Below are 21436 nucleotides of genomic sequence, written 5' to 3' on the forward strand. Positions count from 1 at the left end.
GCCATTTGGGCTGGAGCTTTCAGTGCAGATGCCTCTCCAGCGGCGAGATAGTTCGCGAACGAGTAGCCTACATATATATATATATATATATATATATATATATATATTAGGGTTGTGCATTGGCACTGCCCTCAAAATTCGATTCGATTACGATTCACCAGGTAACGATTCGATTCAATTCGATTCTACGATGCATTGTGATGCATCAAAATTCTACTGCACACAACAAGGCAAATTTTTCATCAGTCATGAGGCAATACAAGCAGTCAGATATTGAACAACAGATTTTATTGGCTGCTATGTGTGTATTATCACTCTCCTGTATCTTTGACATAAATGTCATTAAATAAAATAAAATTGATTACCCGTCTATCGCGGTCATCTCCCTCCGCCTCAGCCATCTTGATGGTTGTTGTTGTTATGCCCCCGGAAGTAATTGAAACTTCACAACTTTATTGTCCAACTCAAGGCCAGAAAATAAACAGTGACATAATCGATTATGGCACTTTGCCGCATCAATGCTGAATCGTGCATGCCCCGCATTGCGATGCATCGCCGAATATATATAGGCTACTAGGTTGATTGGTCTCGTCTCGTAGTTTGCTTGCTGCTGACGATGGATGCGTGCAGAACATGGGTTCTTCCATGCCTTCTTGATCTCAGTATGCAGATCAGGAAGGAATGGAAGGCTCACAGGAGCTGGGGAGTTATGGCCAGAAAGGAACCGCCCCATGCCAGCTGAAGCCTCGCCGAAGTGTGCTCCATAACACCCAACAACTCATCATACGCGGGGCAGGGAGGCTGTGAGGGTTTAGGTTGTACCTCTTCTTTACCCTCATTAGCCCTCTCCTGCTCTCTCGGGCTGGGTGCCAGCAGAGCACTTGCTGCTGGATTTGTTAAAGATAACACATCCCTCGCGAGCTTCTGACGGGTGTGAGAGAGAAACGCCTCTGTCAAACTCGTCAGCGAGCTCCATCTGGGAACCCCATGATCCGAGTCTCCGCAGTGCCTCAGCACGAGCCGGACCTGAACCACTGGGCCCAGATGCCTGTCCCTCTTCCCTCGAGAAGAGGGCCCGACGAGAGCAGAGTTTTCTAAGAGGAAAACTCTCACATTCTGCACAATCAGGTCTCTCAAGAGCTGATCGTGCGTGCTCTTCGCCCAAACAATAAACGCACAAGTTGTGTGTGTCACCTGGTATCAGAAACCTGAGACACGGACCCCATACTTCTTGAAACGCTTGTCACTTGCCATAATTCTTACCTTTTTCAGGTGATTGCAAATCAGACAAAACAGTCCCTTCAGACGAAAAGAGGATGACATGTTCTCTAGGCGCCCGTAAAGACTTTGAATTAACTATTAAACACATCTGTTGTGTCTTAATCATCTTTTCTGCATATATATATATATATATATATATATATGATAGGTCCCTTTCTCAGGATAGTGTATTTCAAAGACAATTGAGTAAATTCCAGATAAGCTTTACAGATCTTTATTGGAAAGGTTTTTCATGCTTCAATAATTGCACATGCACCTGTGAGACAATCCTTAAGACACGAACAGTTTACAGGCGCTAGACAATTAAAGGAAAAGAATTCATTCAAATTCATTTTTAAAATAACATTTTAAACGAAACATCTTTAAATACGAGAACCTCTAGTAAATCACTCATTTTGTTTAGTCGTCTGTTCAGAATCATGGGAAAATCGTGATTCTAAATTTATCTCTCTCTCTCTTTATTATTATTATATTTATGGCGAAGAGTCACTTATCCACAGAATCACAAAAGTATCTATATGATAAAATGCATAGTCAAGGTTCCTCAACATCACCCGTTTACATATTTCTGAATAGCTGTCCCAAAGTCAAGCTTAAAAAAAACAAAAACAAAAAAGTACATGTATTAGTTCCTCATTTATTCCATCTGCACTTTTCATGCTCATTAGTTATGCAATGGCCGTATATTACTAATTAAGTGTTTTGGTACAAAAAACTAACTAACATAAGTGAGGGAAAATTAAATAATTAAAAAAGAAGAATGTCATGACCCATTCATTCATACACATTCGCTGTGTTATTGAGAAATATTTATCAGTGCATGTTATTTCAGAGAAAACGAAGAGTCTGCCTCTCCTAATAAAACAGGGGAAGCTGCGTCACAAATCTGACCCGTTCTGCTGTACTTTATAATGTGTTGAATGGCTGAGCACAACACCATGAGTTATGTGGGTTGCACTTTATGTTACAGTATGTGTACTTACCAAGAAAGCGCTGAATAATATAAGCTAACTACACGGGTTCAGATTGGGTTTAGGGATTGGTTCAGGGTTAGTTCCTAGTTTTTACGAAATTATTGTAATTATTACATAAACATATAGGTATAAGTATAATAAGCATACAGGGTTGTCATTGTTACAGTGTAATTATATATTTAACTCATCCTTCCTTCGGGTCATTTTGACAAGGAATTTCTATTTTTTTATTGTGTTCAAGACCCAAGACCCCATGACATTTGTCGCACTTGAACCACGAATACATAAAAAATGTTTTAACGGATTCAAGGTTTCGTGGGTTTCAGCACACACAGAAAAACCTAAAAATGCAAAAAATGTACCAAAAAAGGATTTTAAAATGTCTACATGTGTATCTGAATGCACACTGAAGTAACTGACTTTAGGACCCAGAGGAACAGCTCATTTGCTCCATACAGAGCTATAAGGACATCTAGTGGCAAGAGGCATAAAATATCATGTTATATCATTTATTTTCCCACAAGAGGTCGGCAAAGACTCCCAATGTAAGATATTTTGAGCTGAATTATAAGGTTTATGCATTAAATTGTGCTATTTTGAATTTAAGTTGAAAGAATGTGAGGAATGTGCTTAAATTACTAAATTACATTGTATTTATTATTTATTGATCAAATCTAGTAATTTAATCTTTCACTCGCGGGTCAAAATGACCCGAAGCCCTTAAATTATACTTTTTTTTTTTGCCCCCAGAAGCTTATTTTATTTAATTTTGATAAATAAAAAAAATATATATCTCAAAAAAATTGCATAAAAAAATAGAAAAATATTATTTTTCTATTTTTTTATGCAATTTTTTATATATATATATATATATTTTTTTTACCTTTAAATTACTAGATTTGATCAGTAAATGATAAATACAAAGTAATTTAGTAATTTAAGGGTAAATAAAAGAATAAATCTCCCCAAAAATTGCATTAAAAAATTGAAAAAATATTATCAAAATTAAATAAAATAAGCTTTCTGAAAAAAAAAAAAGGATAATTTAAGGGCTTTGGGTCATTTTGACCCGCGAGTGAAAGATTTGTTACAGGATGCGAGGAAGGATGAGGATTAAGAACTGAGTAATATTAATTAAGAACATTAGGATTTGGTTGAGGGTTAGTTGCATGTGATTATGCATAATTTACTGTTATTACTATGATAAGTACCTTACATATGTAACAAGGACACTGTAAAATAAAGTCTGTAAGTGGAAACAAGGGTAATATGAACTTAAATAACACGGGTGAAGCGTATGGTTTTCTCTCTGGTTAGGGCGTCATGAAGGAGTTCAGCCATGGCAGGAAGCGGGACACCTTCTGTAGGACGTATCCGCTCCGGCAGTCGGCTCCCGGGGGCTGGCTGATGATGCCCGTTAGGAACAGCACCTCTCGGTACAGGGTGAGCACAGGACTGCCGGATCCAAACACACAATCCGCTTTAGATCGAGGCAGTGTACAAGCCATCTTATTGGTGACCTAGAGACAAAATAAAACAAGTCAGTCATTTACACTATAACAACTTTAAATAAGTTTGCTTCAACTTCAACTTTGCAAGAAACCTCTTTTTCCACTTGGATTGAATGTTTCGTGGACTGAGGACTCTTGGATAAATATCTTTCTGGACTGATGTTAAAGGAGATCTCTTCTGTTTTGGATTGCCTCCCGAGGGGAGTTGAGTTACCCTGTGACACACTCATCTAAAGCGCTGCCTAAGACTGTTACTCATGTTTTGTTTTTCCCTCTGAAGTAAAGAGACAAAGGTAGAACTCAGACTTTTGTGGTCTCATTGTATTCATATTCAAATTCCTCCAGTGGTGGAGTGGTCAGCATCAAGGACACACACACACACCGGAGACCGGAGTTTCAGCATCAAGGACACACACCGGAGACCGGAGTTTCAGCATCAAGGACACACACCGGAGACCGGAGTTTCAGCATCAAGGACACACACAGACACACAGACACACACACACACACACACAGACACACACACACACACACAGACACACACACACACACACACACACACACACACACACACACACACACACACACACACACACACACACAGACACACACACACACACACACACACACACACACACACATACACACACATACACACACACACCGGAGACCTGAGTTTCAGCATCAAGGACACACACAGACACACAGACACACACACACACAGACACACACACACACACACACACACACACAGACACACACACACACACACAGACACACACACACACACACACACAGACACACAGACACACACAGACACACACACAGACACACACAGACACACACACACACACACACACACACACACACACACACACACACACACACACACACACACACACACATACACACACATACACACACATACACACACACATACACACACACACACACACCGGAGACCTGAGTTTGATCCCCAGCTGGATCAGAACAACATTTTATTCTCACAATGGCAGTAAATTAATTATAATTTATTGTTTCTCCCTACTACTACATTTTTATCTTTCAAATGTTCCTTTCTAAAAGAGCTTCCTGCTTATACGGTCCTGTCTATCCGTCCAGAAGCTCTTCCAGGTCTGTGGGGTTTGTTCTGAGTCGTTTAACCGTGAATTATTGTCTCTGGGAGGCTTTTGTCTTTCAAACACTTTAAAATGCACAAATATTTTATAGTTAGGTCAATAATAAAATTAAGTCAGTAATAATAATAATAAAATAATACAATTAATTTCGCTGTTCTCTGATTTCAGTTAATGGTCACATGACATGCAGGTAAACAAATAAAATATCTATATTTTTAATCTTCTTTAGTAAGTGTTTTTATTTTTATTTTAATGATGTGATTATTAGCTTTTCATTAAACTCACGAACCCCAGTCGTGGATACCCTGACGTAATGTGATATTTAATGCATGTCATGTTGTTGATAACAAAGAATAGAATATATTTTCTTTCTCATTGTATTTTTTTCTATCAATATTGTACAACATTATCCTATTCAATTCAGTGTGATAAACGAGTTAGGACAAAAGTAAAATCGAAAAGTAATCAAAAAGTAGTCAGATTACCTTAAATGTGTAATGTAATGGATTGCTGTGAATGTACTGCGAAAGTGGGTGAGAGCCAGTGTTGGGTAAGTTGCTCTAAAAAAATTATTAATTACTAGCTATTAATTACATCTTCAACTGTTTAATTAGGTTACTCTCTCTATAAAGTATTAACTTTTTGTAATCACTTATTACTAATTACTTCTTAAATCCCATATCAACCTCAACCAGTTGAACAAAACATGGACATGAAACCGCTCTTTTAATTCTTTAAATAAATTGCAGAAATTGTTCTTGAACTGACCAAAGTATTTAAAGGGTGAAAGTTGCATTAAAAACATACGTTTTAACATTAGAAGGTACATTTTAATGTTAAATCCACTATTGTTGTATATATTTTTTGTTTATGTATTTGGATCCCCATTAGCTATGTCCAAGAGCACATAGTCTTCCTGGGGTCCACACAACACATACAAACATTCATTATTTATTATCACATACACAAAAGACATTAAAATACTGTCAATAACAAATCAAGTAATGTCTAAGGTCTAACACTTATAACACATCCAACTAACGTGTTATTCTAATGAATGACAATGGTAGAGAATTCCATGTTTTCATTGTCCTATATACTACTGTACGTTTGAGGACATTAGTGTTTGCTTTGAGGAGTGAAGATCTGCCTTCTGTTGCCTGTCTAGTGGCATATGTGCACGACTCTAAACTGCATTTTAATTGATTGTACGATCCAATGGAGTTTATACTGTAAAACCTTCCATGTTGCTAATGAAATTGCCCCAGTCATCCGGTCTCCTACCCTTAACCAATTAGGATGGAGATGCATGCTGTTAATATTTGTGCCATATGGACATTGTAGAGCAAGTGTTGTTCTGTACTAGCTGGAGTTTACTTAAATCTTTTTTTGGTGGCATTAGCCCAAATGATCTGGCAATAGTCCAGCTGTGAAAAAAGAGAGTACCTAATACCATTTTCATTAGCTAACACCTTACCCATTTTATTAACCAATATGTTTTGACCAAGACAAGGGTGATACCCAGGGGTTAAAGTGGGCCGGAACGGTAAATTATGCCTCAGATAAATTAATAAATAAATAGATTAAAATCAATCAAATCAAATCATTCTCATCAAATTCAATAATAATCATCATTCATCAAATCAAAACTGAATATCACCCCCTGGCCCCGCATTCCCAAACACGCTTCCCGACGTTATGTTCTCAGTCACGGTTCTCCTGTCTGATTTTAGTGCATCTACACCGGTTCACGCCTCCCCTCCCCGCTGAACGCCAGCGGTTACTAATGCGTGAAATGCACTCACGGTGGTAAAGTTAGTTTTAGATTCGATATTCGCCAGACATTTGTTTTCCCTTGTAATATATTTTATTATTTATTATTATATTATATTTATACCTGAGAATGCTTTGACGCGTTTCCACAGCGCATGATGCCTAAGGGAACGTCTGCCAATTCCACCAACTGCATTAAACGTAGACTATCATTTGTATTATTTAAAATTAGCCTACTTTTAACATTTAAAAACAGACGTTTTCAAATTCCAAAGCTTGTAGAAGGTTCCTATTGGCAATACTGACTTTTAGGCTACAGCTTTCCTGGTAGCCTTGAGTAAATTAACTTATAAAACATATAAATATCAGTTGAGCCTTTGTTTACTTTCTTCACTGACACAGACGACAATTATCAGTGTCAACGTTCAGCTTTAGGAGGGGGAGAAATAGGGCAGGATAAGGAGACTGAGAGAAAAAGAAAGATGAAGATGAGGAGAGAGCAGGTATTGACAAATAATCTAATGACAAGGTTTTAAATTGATACATTTCTTATAAATTTGTTTGGCCTTCAAAAGCCCTAGAGAGCCCTATTTCTCTGATATGTAGGTCAGAGAAATCCAAATTTTCTCGGGGGAGCACGCCCCTGAACCCCCCTAACTACCTCTCATTTGAGTCCGTTTTGGACTTCACATTTTTATGTTTAAATTTACATTGTGAAAAACAAGGTTGTGTTCCATATTGTGGTGTGATACATGGTGCCACAGTGACACTCTTGTCCCAAAAAGTATTGCTATACCACGATACTCAATATGTAGTCCCACGGTGAGTCATTTTCCCCTGTTGCACCTACACAAAATTTGAGGGTTCCCCCACCTGCCAAATCCCACTTTAACCACTGGTGATACCCAATAACTTTATTTATGTATAGTCTAAGCTCTGGTTCAAACCTTAAAAGAATGATTTGAACCAAATACTATACTCTTTGTTTTAGATGTATTAAGTATCAGTTTGTTTTCTAAAATCCACTTTCCTATAGTATCAAACTCCTCTTTCAAGATGGCAGATGTTGGTGCAGACGCACATACTGTAATATCATCTGCATACACTGTTAATTTAGCACTTTTTAAAACGAGAGGCAAATCATTAGCAAAACTGGAAACATGAGTGGTCCTAGACAGCTCCCTTGAGGAACTCCACATTACTCTCGTATTCTCTGAATAGCTTCCATTAGAAAATACTATTCGCGATCTATTTACTAAATAACTTTCCATCTAAGCAACTGCTGAAGGTCTAAACCCATAACACTCCAACGTTTCCAGAAGAAGCTTGTGATCAATAAGATCAAATGCTGCTGTAAAATCTAATAAGACCACTCCACATATCATTTTATTATCCAAATCCCTCTACCAGTCATCCGTCATTTGCACTAAAGCTGTGCATGTAGAGTGTGTCTTTCTGTAAGCATGCTGAACACATGTTGTCAGATTATTTTCTAAGAAGTAACCGTGTATTTGATCAAATACTGCCTTCTCTAAGATTAGGGTTGGGTACCGAAACCCGGTAAACCGACGTAAACGGTAGTATCGAGACCGAATAAGAACGCAACTTTCGGTGCCTGATTTCGGTGCCTGACTTTTTTCACCGCCCTATATAAAACATCTCGCGGCACGAATGATCCAATAACAAAACATATCCAGTTAACCAGCAGAGCATTCATTTAGATTGTTTGTTAAATAAGAGACGATCTAGGGCTGAACTGTGTTTTTTAAATCAAGTGATCAAAGTGCTCGTTGCCGCTGCGATCAGTGGCGCGGATACAGTGTTTTCTCTTGTGGCTCGCGCACACCGCACTTTCTTCACTCGGACGCGCGCTTCAATACGTTGCAGAGATCGATCTATTTATGAGGTGCCGTCTATATGAGTATGTGCGCGGAGAGTTTGTGTGTGTGTGTGCTCGCGTCTCAGATGAGTATGTGCGCGGAGAGTTCCTCGCGTCTCGTGTGTCTAGACTTTGCGTGTGTGCGTGTGTGTGTGCGCGACGTGAGCGACTTTAGATGTGACGTTGTGCATTTCATATAGTTGGAGCATTCAGCAGTATGTATGTGTGACTACTAGGGCTGGGCATCGTTCAGAATTTTTCGATCCGGTGCCAATTTCGATACCTCAGTTTCGATACCGATTCCTAACGATACTTTTTTCGATACCATATGTTTTCAAATTAATTTCAACATCAACAAAAATACATTAAACACAAAGCTTTTATTTTCCACCTTAATTGTGAATCAAAACAGTTATCAAAATAAAATAAAAAATCTGGTAAAACTACTCACTTAGCATGTCCACAAAACGTATATTTTTCTCTCCGTTTTGGCCTTCCGTCCACACGGAGACGGCGTTTTTATTAATGAAAATGAAGCTTTTTTGAAAACGCACTCCATAGTGGATACATTTGAAAACGCGGCAATACATGAGAGCAGTTGCGTTTTAGACCAAACATACGGTGACTGCGTGCGACCTGGACCGCATCAGTGAATGGTGAGATATTTTACTAAATAAAATTATCCTGTCAGACGAATTGCGCGATAACTTCATTATTTATTTTTCCATCTGAATCATATCAGTGATCTTTGGTGGGGATTAACACATGCGCAGTAAGGTGAATTAAGCGTTTTCAGGCGTTTCTCAAAAGTTTCTCATCCACACTGAAACGTCCGAAAACGCCTGAAAACGCTAGTGTGGACGGAGAGCGTTTATAAACGAAAACGCCGTTTTCAAATGTATCCGGATTAATGTAGACATAGCCTAACATTAATAAAATGACTGCCTGTCAGTCAGTCATCAGGGGAGAGAAAACACCATTGTGGCTGCTTGTTTAGTAAGAGGAAGTGTAACGTCAACAGCACCGCGACCGCTTTCTGCTCGCCATTAAATTAATATCATATCGCAGCAAACGCTGTCTGCGTGAAGTTTTAAAAAACTGTTACCACACTTGAGACCAACCGTGACTCTCTGTGACTTCAGCAAAACTGCAAACAGTTTAATCCGTCCGCACCTCTCCGTGTGTGTGTGGGTCGGAGCTCCGCTCTTTGTCAATATGCAGAGAGGACAGATAAGCTTGCGCTTACGCGCTCAGATGGAACCGAAATTTGGCACCGAAAGATAAAGAATTTTTCGATACTCATAGAATTGGAGTATTTTTTTCGATACCATAAAAGTATCGAAGTTCGGTACCCAGCCCTAGTGACTACTTAGTATATGTGGATGCAAGCGTTTTATGTGTGCGTGAATGAAGTTCGATTTAGGCCCTAGACGGCGCCTCATATCTATTCGTTCTGGTGAAATCACAACATATAATGCACACAAAGTGTCCCTGCTTGATATACAACCACTGATGAGCATAATCGGTAAAAAAAAAAAAAAAAAAAAAAAAAAAACCTACGAATGCGGATTAGAACCCAAAACCTCTGACACTCTTGACTAAAGTTCAAATTCAGCTGCAGTGTTCCTCTTCGGGTAAGCCTAGTATTTTAATGCCAACTGCAAATCTTGCATATCAAGTATGAAGTATATCAAGTATATTTATATGAGGCTATACTATGTGTGTTAAATATTTCTGCTCAGTGTCAGATATTTCTCTGTTTTGTAAAAGTCTATAATATATATATATATATATATATATATATATATATATATATATATATATATAAATAATATGAGAAGACAACATTTTGATCTTAACTTAAGTGTTTTCGGCTACATCAGCACAATTTTTTATTTTATCAGAAATCAGAAAATCTTTTTCAGAAAACACACACAGGTATTATTTTTTTTGATAAAGTGTGTGCGGTTTCGTTTTCATAAGTACCGGTTTAAGAACCGTTTAAGCACCGGAACCGTTTGAAAAATACCGAGTAGGTACTGGTATCGGATAAAACCCAACCAATACCCAACCCTATCTAAGATCTTACTTAGCGCTGGTAACACACATACTGGATGCTATTAGGGCCACTGAATGGTATTTTCCTATCTTTGGGCAATCGAATGATTTTTGCTTCTTTCCAAGCCTGTGGAAATGTTAGTCGTGTAAGGCTTGCATTTTATATATGACAGATTGGAGCCGCAACATAATCTATGGCAATTCAGATCAATTTATCATCTATATTATCTATCCCTGATTGTTTATCCTTACATATAGACTTTATTAACTTAGTATCCGTTTCTACTTCTAACTCACTGAACTCAAAATGACAATGTTTAACCCCTCATATAATTTTTTTTATGTTAGAAATGGTCAAGTTATTGTCTGTTCCATATGATAATTCTTTCCTCAATCTATATACCTTGGTACCAAAATAATATTCAAATAATTAGCAATTTCTTTGGGTTTTGTAATAAAAATATCCATCACAGTCCATCGAAGTAGGTTGTGTAGAAGTATGTCTTCCCATTATACTATTTACTGTGCGCCAAAGCTTTTCCCCATCATTCATTTTCCTATTTAACTGTAGTACATAATATTGTTTATTTTTCTTTTGATTAAGTTTTGTCATATAATTCCTCAGTTTACAATATTTCTGTCTATCTGTTTTCTTAGCCTCATCTCTCTGAGTCATATAATCTTTTAATTCATTATCAATCCAGGATGCTCTACAATTCCTAATCATCAATTTCTTAATGGGGGCGTGATTATCAATGACTGGCTGGATTTTTTTGTACTCGATCTGGTTCTTCTTCATCATAAATATCTGACCATATTGATATTGTGACGACCGTAACATGAGGCTTCTCCCGCTTGCATTGTGATCTGAAAACCCTCACTTCCAAATTAATCGTTTTACGTACCATATTTATTTTAAAATCTTTTATATATCCCTCCATAAGTCCCACTTGAATGCTCCTTGACGAGTGGTGGTCCTTCTGTATCCAAAATTTATCACAAACCTTGGGACAAGGTTCACACTGACAGCTGTCATTGTAAGACAGTTAGCAACACTGTTTGTTTGTCCGAGATAGCAACAGTAACTAAGGGCGCGGGGCTTACCAATAGGTCAATTGTACTAATGTACGATTATAAGAGAACAGTTTGTGAAATGGGAAACCCTGCAACTCCATAAAACCCTGACGTATCCACACACAAACCTGTCCGGAGTGGCGCTGGGAACAAACCGGCAGCTTGTCGTAGGACAGGTGGTTTAGCATGAGGTTCCCCTGAAACCCGGTTTCCCCGGGGACGTCCCTCCAGCCGGTGACGACCCCCATGAAGTCTCCGGCCATGAGCACGCTGTCGGAGAAGTCCCGCTCCGGGAGACACGCCGGGAGAACCAGCTTCTTGAAGACGATCCTCTCCCTCAGCTCCACCACGGCCAGGTCGTTGTCCGGCTGGCCCTCGGCGTACAGCGGGTGGATGTGCACCTGCTTCACGTGGAGCGTCTGCTCTCCGGCTTCAAACGAGCTCAGCCTCTTCCCTGCAGAGATTACAAAACTCACATTAAACCTGCAGTCTGTAAGAATGACATCAACATAGGTACTGAAGTCTAAATCAAAATATGGGAGATCGTTGTTCTCCGCCCCGCCTCCTCGGACTCGACGCTCACACGGGTCGCCAGTTTAAGCACACGCAACAGGAACGAGCGCAATGGACAATGAAAATTGGCAACGTGCAGCATCACAGACCAAAACAATAACAAACATTCCAGCCTGGAAACACACATTTCAAGTAAAATAACTGGCTGTGGAAGTGTTTTTCTGAGACACGAGTGTGTGAACTTAGCATGTTTCCTCAATATATGCAAACATATTATGTTTTTTTTATGCTTTAGTAGAGTGAAAACGTTACATACAGCACCTTTAAAGGGGTGGTTGATTATGATTTCACTTTTTTAACTTTAGTTAGTGTGTAATGTTGCTGTTTGAGCATAAACAACATCTGCAAAGTTACAACTCTCAAAGTTCAAAGCAAAGGGAGATATTTGCTTCTAAAGAAATCGCTTTTTAAGGACTACAACAAACGGCTGGTAGAGACTAAACAAGCTTCCTCCCGGGATAGTGACATCACCAACCCTAGAATTTACATAAACCCCGCCCCCGGAACACAATTTATAGATTATCAAGACACAATATGCTAATCAATGACTAGAAGATAACTACACATAAGCTACATAAATTCATCAACTAACCATTCAGAAACGTCCTGTTGCTTCTACATGTTGTCACTTCTTCTAGAGTCATAAAAGACTAAAAGTTGTTGAAATGTTCAGTGCATGTCTGTTTGAGTGCAAGCTGTTAAAGCTCCGCCCCCTGTGCCGGGAGCAGCAGCTCATTTGCATTTAAAGGAACAGACACAAAACGGTGCGTTTTTGCTCAGCCTCAAAAAGTGACAACTTTAACATGCTATATAAAAATATCTGTGGGTTATTTTGAGCTAAAACTTCACACACACACTCTGGGGACATCAGAGACTTATTTTACGTCTTGTGAAAAGGGCATTATACCACCCCTTTAAGGCCTTGTAAGAATCACACACAGATAAGATTGTTTTTTTGTTTTTATACTTCATTGGAATGGTACTAAACTTGGTGAAGGTTTTAGCACTTGCTGTGTGAACACACACACAAAATAATCATGGACATGTTTCAAACAGGTTCTGAATAAAATAGTCGCACTTCTGCTCCTCGCGGTCAAAAATGAGCGCAGCGGAAATTAATGTGAGATGAATTTCCTCTAGTGGAAGCGTCTGGTACTGCGGCCAAACAACATCTCACTGAAAGCTCATTTTTTTAAATATCAAGCTCAAATTTGGAACTTGTTTAGATTTATGGCTTTGATTTTCTTGCAGTTTTTTGTTGTTGTTGAAAATATACATTTTCAAGAATTGTACGATAACTATTTATTTTTCTGTCAGTATCATCTCAGTTTTCTCTGAATGGAGAATTTAGTGTTTTCAGGCGTTTTCCAAAAGTTTCTCATCCACACTAAAACGTCAGTAAACGCCAGTGTGGACGTTAGGGGTGTAAATCGGACAGTTCATCACGATACGATACGATATCGATTCTCTCAGCCAGCGATACGATATTTGCCGATACTTCAAAAAATTCTACGATACGATTCGATTCGATTCGATTCAGGGCTATATCGATCGATTAATCGATATTTAGATATTATGTTCACACAACCAGTTACGTTTTTATTAACTCACAAATGCAACCAAAATATATAACATGAATGTTTAATTAAACTCTTTGTAAATTGCACACCCATTTACAACAGAAGAGGTCATTTGCAAGTACTCCGTTCTTGTTCATTTTCATAAATCATGTTTTTTATTATTATTATTGTGCATTCCAAGTAATATCAATCAAACTGCAGCTGGGTTGTTTTGATTAATAATAATAATAACTTAAATACAGGTAAATTACAAAATCAAAGTTAATTGAAAGTATGCTTTAATATGTTAAAAGTTTTTTTTTTTTTTTTTTGCAGAGCAGATTCACATTTCTCTGAGTCAAACAAAATCAAGTAATTGCTATGATAAATAATACAACACTCGGTTAATCTTCGTAACGTTAATCTCCTCAGCTGACATAGACGCCTGACAAACTTTGTTGTTGTGATAACGTAACGTTACACGCAATACAGAGAGCTTTTCTCTCACCACTAAACGAACTGCTTTAGTAAGGTTCTGTGAAAATGTTTCCGGTTTTATTTTCCTTTTACGCCCTGAAGAAGATATCACGAGTTCATTGAAATTATCCACCCTCGATCACTTAGTCAGCTTTGACGAAACTCCTCTTAGCCAGCGCGTCTTTTCAAAGTGACATCTGACCTGAATACTGCGCGCTGAGTAGCTAAAACGGACTCGCGTTCACCAACAAGGGTGAGAGTGCTTGTCTCTGCTCTGTAAAACATGAACTCGCGATGCCTTGACAGCGGACAACCGGCTTTTGTGAAAAAACGTAGGGTTTAGTCAGTCTTGTCAGGCGTCTATTTCAGATGAGGAGATTTAATTTATAAAGACACACCGGCAGGCGGTTGGTGAGTAAACAAAAATGTGCGCTTTGGCGGAAGGATGTTACGTGAGAATGTGGAGTGTCAAAATAAAGGTGTATATCGATATTTTAAGAGTGGAATCGATGCATCGTATCGTTAGACGTTATATCGATGCATCGATCCATATCGATGTATCGTTACACCCCTAGTGGACGTATTTAAACGAAAACGCTGTTTTCAAATGTATCCGGATTAATGTAGGTGTGCCTTAGTGTGTTTGAATGTGAACTCACCCACGGCCACCTGGAAGTCGCTGTACTTCCTCACACACTGGGCTGAGGTGAGGACCAGGTTCTCCCTGAACACGACCCCACTGCAGAAACCAGTCGACCCCTGACGCAGCATTGCCTTCACAAACACACAACATCTTATGAGTGACAACCGCGTGTAAATGTGAGTATTGTTTTGTGTGCGCACAGAAAATGGATGAATAATATAGTGATAAAGAGCCTATTCTGTAAAGGGCTCCTAACTCTGGAACATGTTGCCAAATGAGTTTAAAGCAGTATGTGAAATAAAGTATTTTACACTGAAGGTAAAGCGGTGGTTTAAAATAATCCAGAACTGCACGCATTTTTAAATTTAAGAAATGTTTGTTTTAATTAGTTATTCATGCCAGGGTTGGAAGCATCCTTAAAATAGGTACAGGTCAAATGACCTGAAATAGGTAGGTATGTATTTGTATGTGTATAAATGACATGCAGTATTAGTTTTATTCTATGATTAGCAGCTTTCTTTTTAGAAAAGCCTTTCTAGGGACCCGAGACGCAAATTAGCTTATGCTATACTCTCAATGTGCAATACATATTTTCCAGTTTTTCACTAGAGGGAGCCACAGGATAATTATTATTTGGTACTTCATTGGAATGGTACAAAACTTGGTAAAGGTTTTAGCACTTGCTGCGTGAACACACACACACACACAAAAAAAATCATGGTCATGATTCGAACAGGTTAAATGGTCCTGAATAAAATAGTCGCACTTGTGCTCCTCGCGGTCAAAAATGAGCGCACTGGAAATGAATGTGAGACTGATTTCCTCTAGTGGAAGCATTTGGTACTGTGGCCAAACATAATCTCACTGAAAGCTAATTTTTTGAGATATCAGGCTCCAATTTGGAGCACAACTTGTTTAGATTTATGGCTTTGATTTGCTCAGTTTTAGAGTAAAACGTGATTTTGAAAATATAGATTTCATATAAAAAATGTAAATTGTATTTTTGTGCATTTTTCATAACAATAAACGTAAAATTCTGTAACTTTTTTTAAGTTCACTTTTTTTCACGTCAGGAATAATCTGCCAAGTGTCGTCTTTGAAAAGAAATCCAACTTAAGTCTGCTTTAAAGCATTCAAGATTTACCACAGTTTAAGCTGGAAATAAATTTTTCAGGTCTATGCTCAAAACGTGAATAAATGGATTATAAATACAGCGCAAATATAATGTAGTACTAAAAATACAAGATATTGAATAAAAAAAACATTATCAAACTAAAATATAGTCATTTATTTCATTGAAATAAATAAAACATTCCGACACACGAAGAGCACCAGAGGGATAACCCTAATTAACCTAATTTTTTTTTTTTTTTTTTTTACAACAAAATGAAACTGGACTGTGACGCTATTTTCTTCTGGAAACAAACTTTGTAGCATTATTTTCCTGTTATCTCTGTAAAGCTGCTTTGAAACACTCTGTGTTGTAAAAAGCGCTGTATAAATAATTGTGACTAATCTTTTTATAACGGTTTCCATCCCTTTGAACAGATATAAATGCCTAGATCTAGTTAATTTGTGTAACTATGGTGTACTGACAGTATAGTTTTATATAATTAGTGTAAATAGAAATCTGTAAAATGCCTATAGATCATTAAATGTTTAATTAACTTAATTAAACCCAATAAAACATATTTTTCTCAAGTTGCCGGACACAATTAAATATGATGCTGTCCATTTGAAATGAAGAGACAGTTTTGTTTATTTTTAACTGTAATATATTATAAAATCTCTATAAAAGGCATTTACTGTTGTGGTATGAATAATAAAACGAACACTTATGCGTTAAACTGCAAGCATATTTAGAAATAAATTATAAAAATGAAAAGGGCCTTACGATAAATGCTTCAGATAAATAAAAGTTGAGCTGAAAATTATCTTCACATTCATTTGAAATTGTCCTGTGACATCCTATGACATGCGATTCATTTCAGTTTAAATGTTGAATATGAGCCCATGCATATTATAAGCAAACCCTAATTTTTTGTGAAGATTCAAGATGGATTTTTCTGTAAAAACCACATTATAATGTACATTTCAGTTGAGTCTCTAATCCTCCACATGTGCCGCTTGAGGCTATATTTGATTTATTGTATTTATTTGTGCTATTGCTTGTAATTGTACTATTTGTTCTTATTTTATTACTGACTGATTGTTTTTTAATAAGGTTTTAAATCAATATTAGTTAGGTTAGTGTGTTTTTGCTGTAGTATAGAAATCTGAACAGAGGATTGTGATATTTCATGGGCAGTGTTGAGGGAAACACATGACTAAAACACTGAGGATGAAGAGTAGTGGAGGATGAAGAGTGTGATGAAGAGTAGTGTGTTCACCTGCCAGGGACACTCCTCCGGGCCACAGGCGATTCCTTCATATTCTGACTGTATGTTGGCGGACTGACGTCTGTCCCACTGGCTCAAGCTACTCAACTTTCCACATGGGAATGACACTGAAAACAGAAGTACACATTTACTCAGAAACCATCTGGTATTGCTTGTCCTTTTTAGTACATGGCTTTGTTGGAGTAAATATGGAGTGGAATTACTGAAATGACTTCCAGATGAAAAGAAGTCTCTTCACATGTGTGAGACAGGATACTCATGCGTAAGATGCTGTGAGCAGAAGCGCTTCTGAGTCAAGAGTTCAGGGCGATTCCACAGTTTCTGTCCATAAGGGGTGTAATGAACAATATAGATTGAATAATACCCAGTTGTTGTCATTTTTTTATTTTTAGTTCACTATTTTGTTAAAGATAGATGTAAGAAATAATAAAGTTACTTTTATCCCACTAAGCCTTGGAATTATCGTGTAATGAGACTTTATTTTATTTCCGTCCCCAGAAATTGCGAATGTCAGAGTGGGACATTCAGTGCATCTGGATTTTTCCTAAGTCATTTCTTTCATTTCCTTTAATAAAATCCTGAATTTTGGCGCATAACATTTATTTTGGTGTGTCTTCTACAAAATACTAGTACTAACACTGAAAGTATAATTCCCTTAATCCACCACGATGCAATGGAAACATTTACTAACGTTCGTTACACTTTCTGTCCAAGCAGTTACGCACGTTAAACTATGATTCTAAAGGAAGCAGAGATATAATCTTTCCATGTAATTCTATCAGTAGCAAAACGATAAAAACATCTTGTGTGGGTTAAATTCTCATATGCGTTGCTACATGATAAATTGTTAATAAATCGGGATAAAACGGGGGCCGAGATTTTCTGTCCAAAAATCATAACGCTCGTACATTTTATTCTGACGCTGAATTTCCATCTCCTAATGTCTCAACGGTTCTCATGTCAGAAATAAGATTGTCTAGGTCACGGTCGCTCTGCGTGGAAGGAAGAGTTAACAGGATTTCACGGATTTCGACCAATGTGGGTAAGTTTGTGGATTCTGTCCAAAAGTTTACGAACGTTAAAATGTTACGAAAGTGGTAAACTTTGGTTAAGTAAACATTAAATAGGATCATTGTGGTGAGAAAGGATAAAAGAGTGTGCGAGTCGGATGATTGCGAGTGGTTTCGGACCGAAAGCGTCGTGTTCATCGTGAAAGAGCATGCATGAATGGTGGTTTTACATTTTGACAGATTCTGCACATCTTGTTCATAAATTAGACGGAAATTTTCAGTCTGTCCAACTTCCAACGTTGTTTTCTGCGTATTTTTGACTCCTCCTCAACTGCCTTCCATTTACTTCTGCAGTAAATGAATTGTCCTTTAGTTAACAAATATTCAGGGTTACTTTGCATTAAGAGTTATTGGTGCTCTATTCAGCAGAATTACTCATTTTATCTGTCCACGTTACAAATGTTATTTAATTCACAATGTTGGAGCTACATTAGTTTGCTTTCAGTAGTGGTAATTTTGTTAATTGATTTGTTTATCATTATAATTTTTCCCACATTAGTAATATATTTTGGTAATATTATTTTGTTGTTTGTTTAGGTAATTGTTTTATTTATATGTTTAGTCTTTATTTTTTGGTTAGTTTATTAACTACAATGTTTTGATTTAGACACCTGAGGGCAGTAGTGAGCACAGGTGTAAAGGTGAATATAGGTAGGAAGTAGGAGGTGATCTGGAGCACCTGGGTGATGGGCATATGGTTTTTTATCAGCGTGAGAGATGCTGTATTGTTTGCTCCGTTGGGAAAATAAATCAGCCACAACTTTGAATCAGCCTGGAATTGGACTCATTTCTTGCCTGCGTGCATCACCTGCCCAGGGTGCTATAAAGGTTGTCGTTTGAAGTTTGATTTAAGTTTAATTAATGTTTTTTTTTTTTTTTTTTTTTTTTTTGACAAACGGCCACTACATCAAGTAAAAAACCTGTCCACTGATTAAAGAAAGAAGAAGAACTTTCCTTGGAATTCGCTTCGGATATTATTGGGATACCCGATGGAAAATCAGCATGGATTGTTTTATTCACCATTCATGGATTATCTGCTGGCATGAGACAGAGGCCTGGCCTGAGCTAAGAAATTTCCAGTTGGTATGTACTGATAGAAACGCCGTATAGGAAAACGGTTTCATGAAAAGTTACATGAACTTAAACTTGGACTGCTTTAAATTGGCTGTGTGCTTTGTTGAACTATTAACGCACCGTGTGGCCTACATTCATAAAAAAGTAAAGCCAGCGCAATGTGCGCTTATGTGGATGAAGAGGATTTGTTGGTATCCGATTGTTACCCGATTGTGAACATTCACTGATATTATCAAAAATTTGGCAATACGTTTGCAGAAAAATGACAGATGTGGAGAGGCCAGAATCAAAGCGGTCAATTAAATTGACTTCTAAAGGAATGTGCTTTTACATACAAACTTGTCAAGAAAAACGCACTGCAAAAATTAACCAGGCAAAAAAGCTTATGGATAAAATCCGTGCCCTAATAGAATTAAATGAAAATGCCGACGCAGTGAACACTCAGCTCGCTTTGTTCATTAAGTGTTATGAAGAAGCACTTGATATTCATGAAACATTTATGGAATTGCCTCTACCAGAAGATAAAATACTCATCACTAAAACTAAAAGCTTTGAGGAGAAAATTAAATCATGTCATGCATTTATTGAAGATGTGAAGGAGTGGCTGTCTAAAGCTGGTTATCAATACTCACCGCCAAAAGAACCTATCGACGCAGGATGCGTTGATGATGGAATACAACCTGAAGACAGTATTTCTAACGTCTTAAGTGTAAGAGAAAGTTCTGTAAAATCACGTGCCACCGGCATATCAAAGACTTCTGCAATATCCGCGGCGCGCATTAATGCGGAGGCCGAGAGAGCAGCTCTTCTTAAACGCTCCGAAGCTTTAAAAAGGAAACATCATATAGAAGCGCAGGAGGAAAGGCTTCGTAGAGAAAAGGAGCAATTGGCGCTTGAAACAGATTTGGCAGCTACAACGGCAAGGCTTCAGGTTTTAGAAATGAACTCATCACAGCGTGGTTCAAGACGATCTGATGGAATGAACTCTTATTTGGAGAGGAGCAAAGCTCAAAGATCCATCGGTTTAGATCCTCTTGCCAAAGCTTTTGTTCCACCTGAAAATGATGTTCTTGCTGTACCTGATCCTGCATCAGTTGTTAGGCCAAGACAAGGATTTGCTGAACGAATGTATGGAAGGCCGTTTGGGCCAGAAGTTCAATATCAAGAATTACAGACTGCAAATGGACGTCAAATGGGACATAGGCCTATATTAAATTCTCAAACTCAAAGCGGTAACAACCAAAATGACATGGTGGGCATTATGCAAAAACAAAACGAAATCACTGCAATGTTGGTTCAGCAAAATATATCCTCTGTTCTTCCTCCAAGAAATCTGCAAATTTTTGATGGAGACCCTCTTCAATATAAATCCTTCATTGAAGCTTTTGAAAATGTAGTGGAGAAGAAAACGAATAATCCCAGCGACTGTTTGCATTTCCTTGAACAATACACCAGGGGGCAGCCAAAGGATCTTGTGCACAGTTGTCAACATATACCTCCAGATCAAGGCTATCACAGAGCCAAGAGTCTTCTTGCTCAGCATTTTGGAGATGAATATAAAATTGCATCTGCTTACATGGAAAAAATATCTAACTGGACACCCATTAAAGGTGAAGATGTAAAGGGATTACAATCATTCTCTCTGTTTCTCCGAGGATGTTCAAACCTAACAGAACAAGTAATGTATATGAGGGAACTGGATTTACCATCTAACATGCGTAGTATCATTTTAAAACTTCCTTACAAACTAAGAGAAAAATGGAGGAACATTGCATGTGACTTGCAAGAAAGAAGTGGACAGAGAGTTACATTCATTGATCTTGTAAATTTTATTGAGAGACAAGTGAAAATTGCTTTAGATCCAGTTTTTGGAAACATTCAAGATCCTCAACATCCTAATGTGAAGGCCTCCTTTAACAGCCAGCTACGACAAAGAAGGAAGGGAAGCAGCT

At 37.8% G+C, this 21436-nt stretch overlaps 1 protein-coding gene and 1 long non-coding RNA gene across 2 annotated transcripts in view; one reads left to right on the top strand and one right to left on the bottom strand.

Moving 5' to 3' along the window:
• Positions 1 to 1479: 1479 nt before the first annotated feature.
• proza (protein Z, vitamin K-dependent plasma glycoprotein a) overlaps positions 1480 to 21436 on the bottom strand; it is a 50973-nt gene continuing 31016 nt past the window's right edge. Inside the window, exons 7-10 of the mRNA XM_082186378.1 lie at positions 17332 to 17447; positions 14958 to 15072; positions 11818 to 12143; positions 1480 to 3775 (exon numbers count right to left, since the gene is read on the bottom strand). Coding sequence (XP_082042504.1) covers positions 3569 to 3775; positions 11818 to 12143; positions 14958 to 15072; positions 17332 to 17447 — 764 coding nt within the window. The 3' untranslated portion in view covers positions 1480 to 3568. The remainder of the gene's footprint in view (positions 3776 to 11817; positions 12144 to 14957; positions 15073 to 17331; positions 17448 to 21436) is intronic.
• Positions 3782 to 11063, top strand: LOC309512863. Its single transcript, XR_014211202.1, has 2 exons — positions 3782 to 8225; positions 10651 to 11063. It is a non-coding gene; the product is annotated as an uncharacterized lncRNA (long non-coding RNA).

Source organism: Leuciscus leuciscus (assembly GCF_965113295.1).
Source record: "Leuciscus leuciscus genome assembly, chromosome: 1".
Lineage (NCBI taxonomy): Eukaryota > Metazoa > Chordata > Actinopteri > Cypriniformes > Leuciscidae > Leuciscus > Leuciscus leuciscus.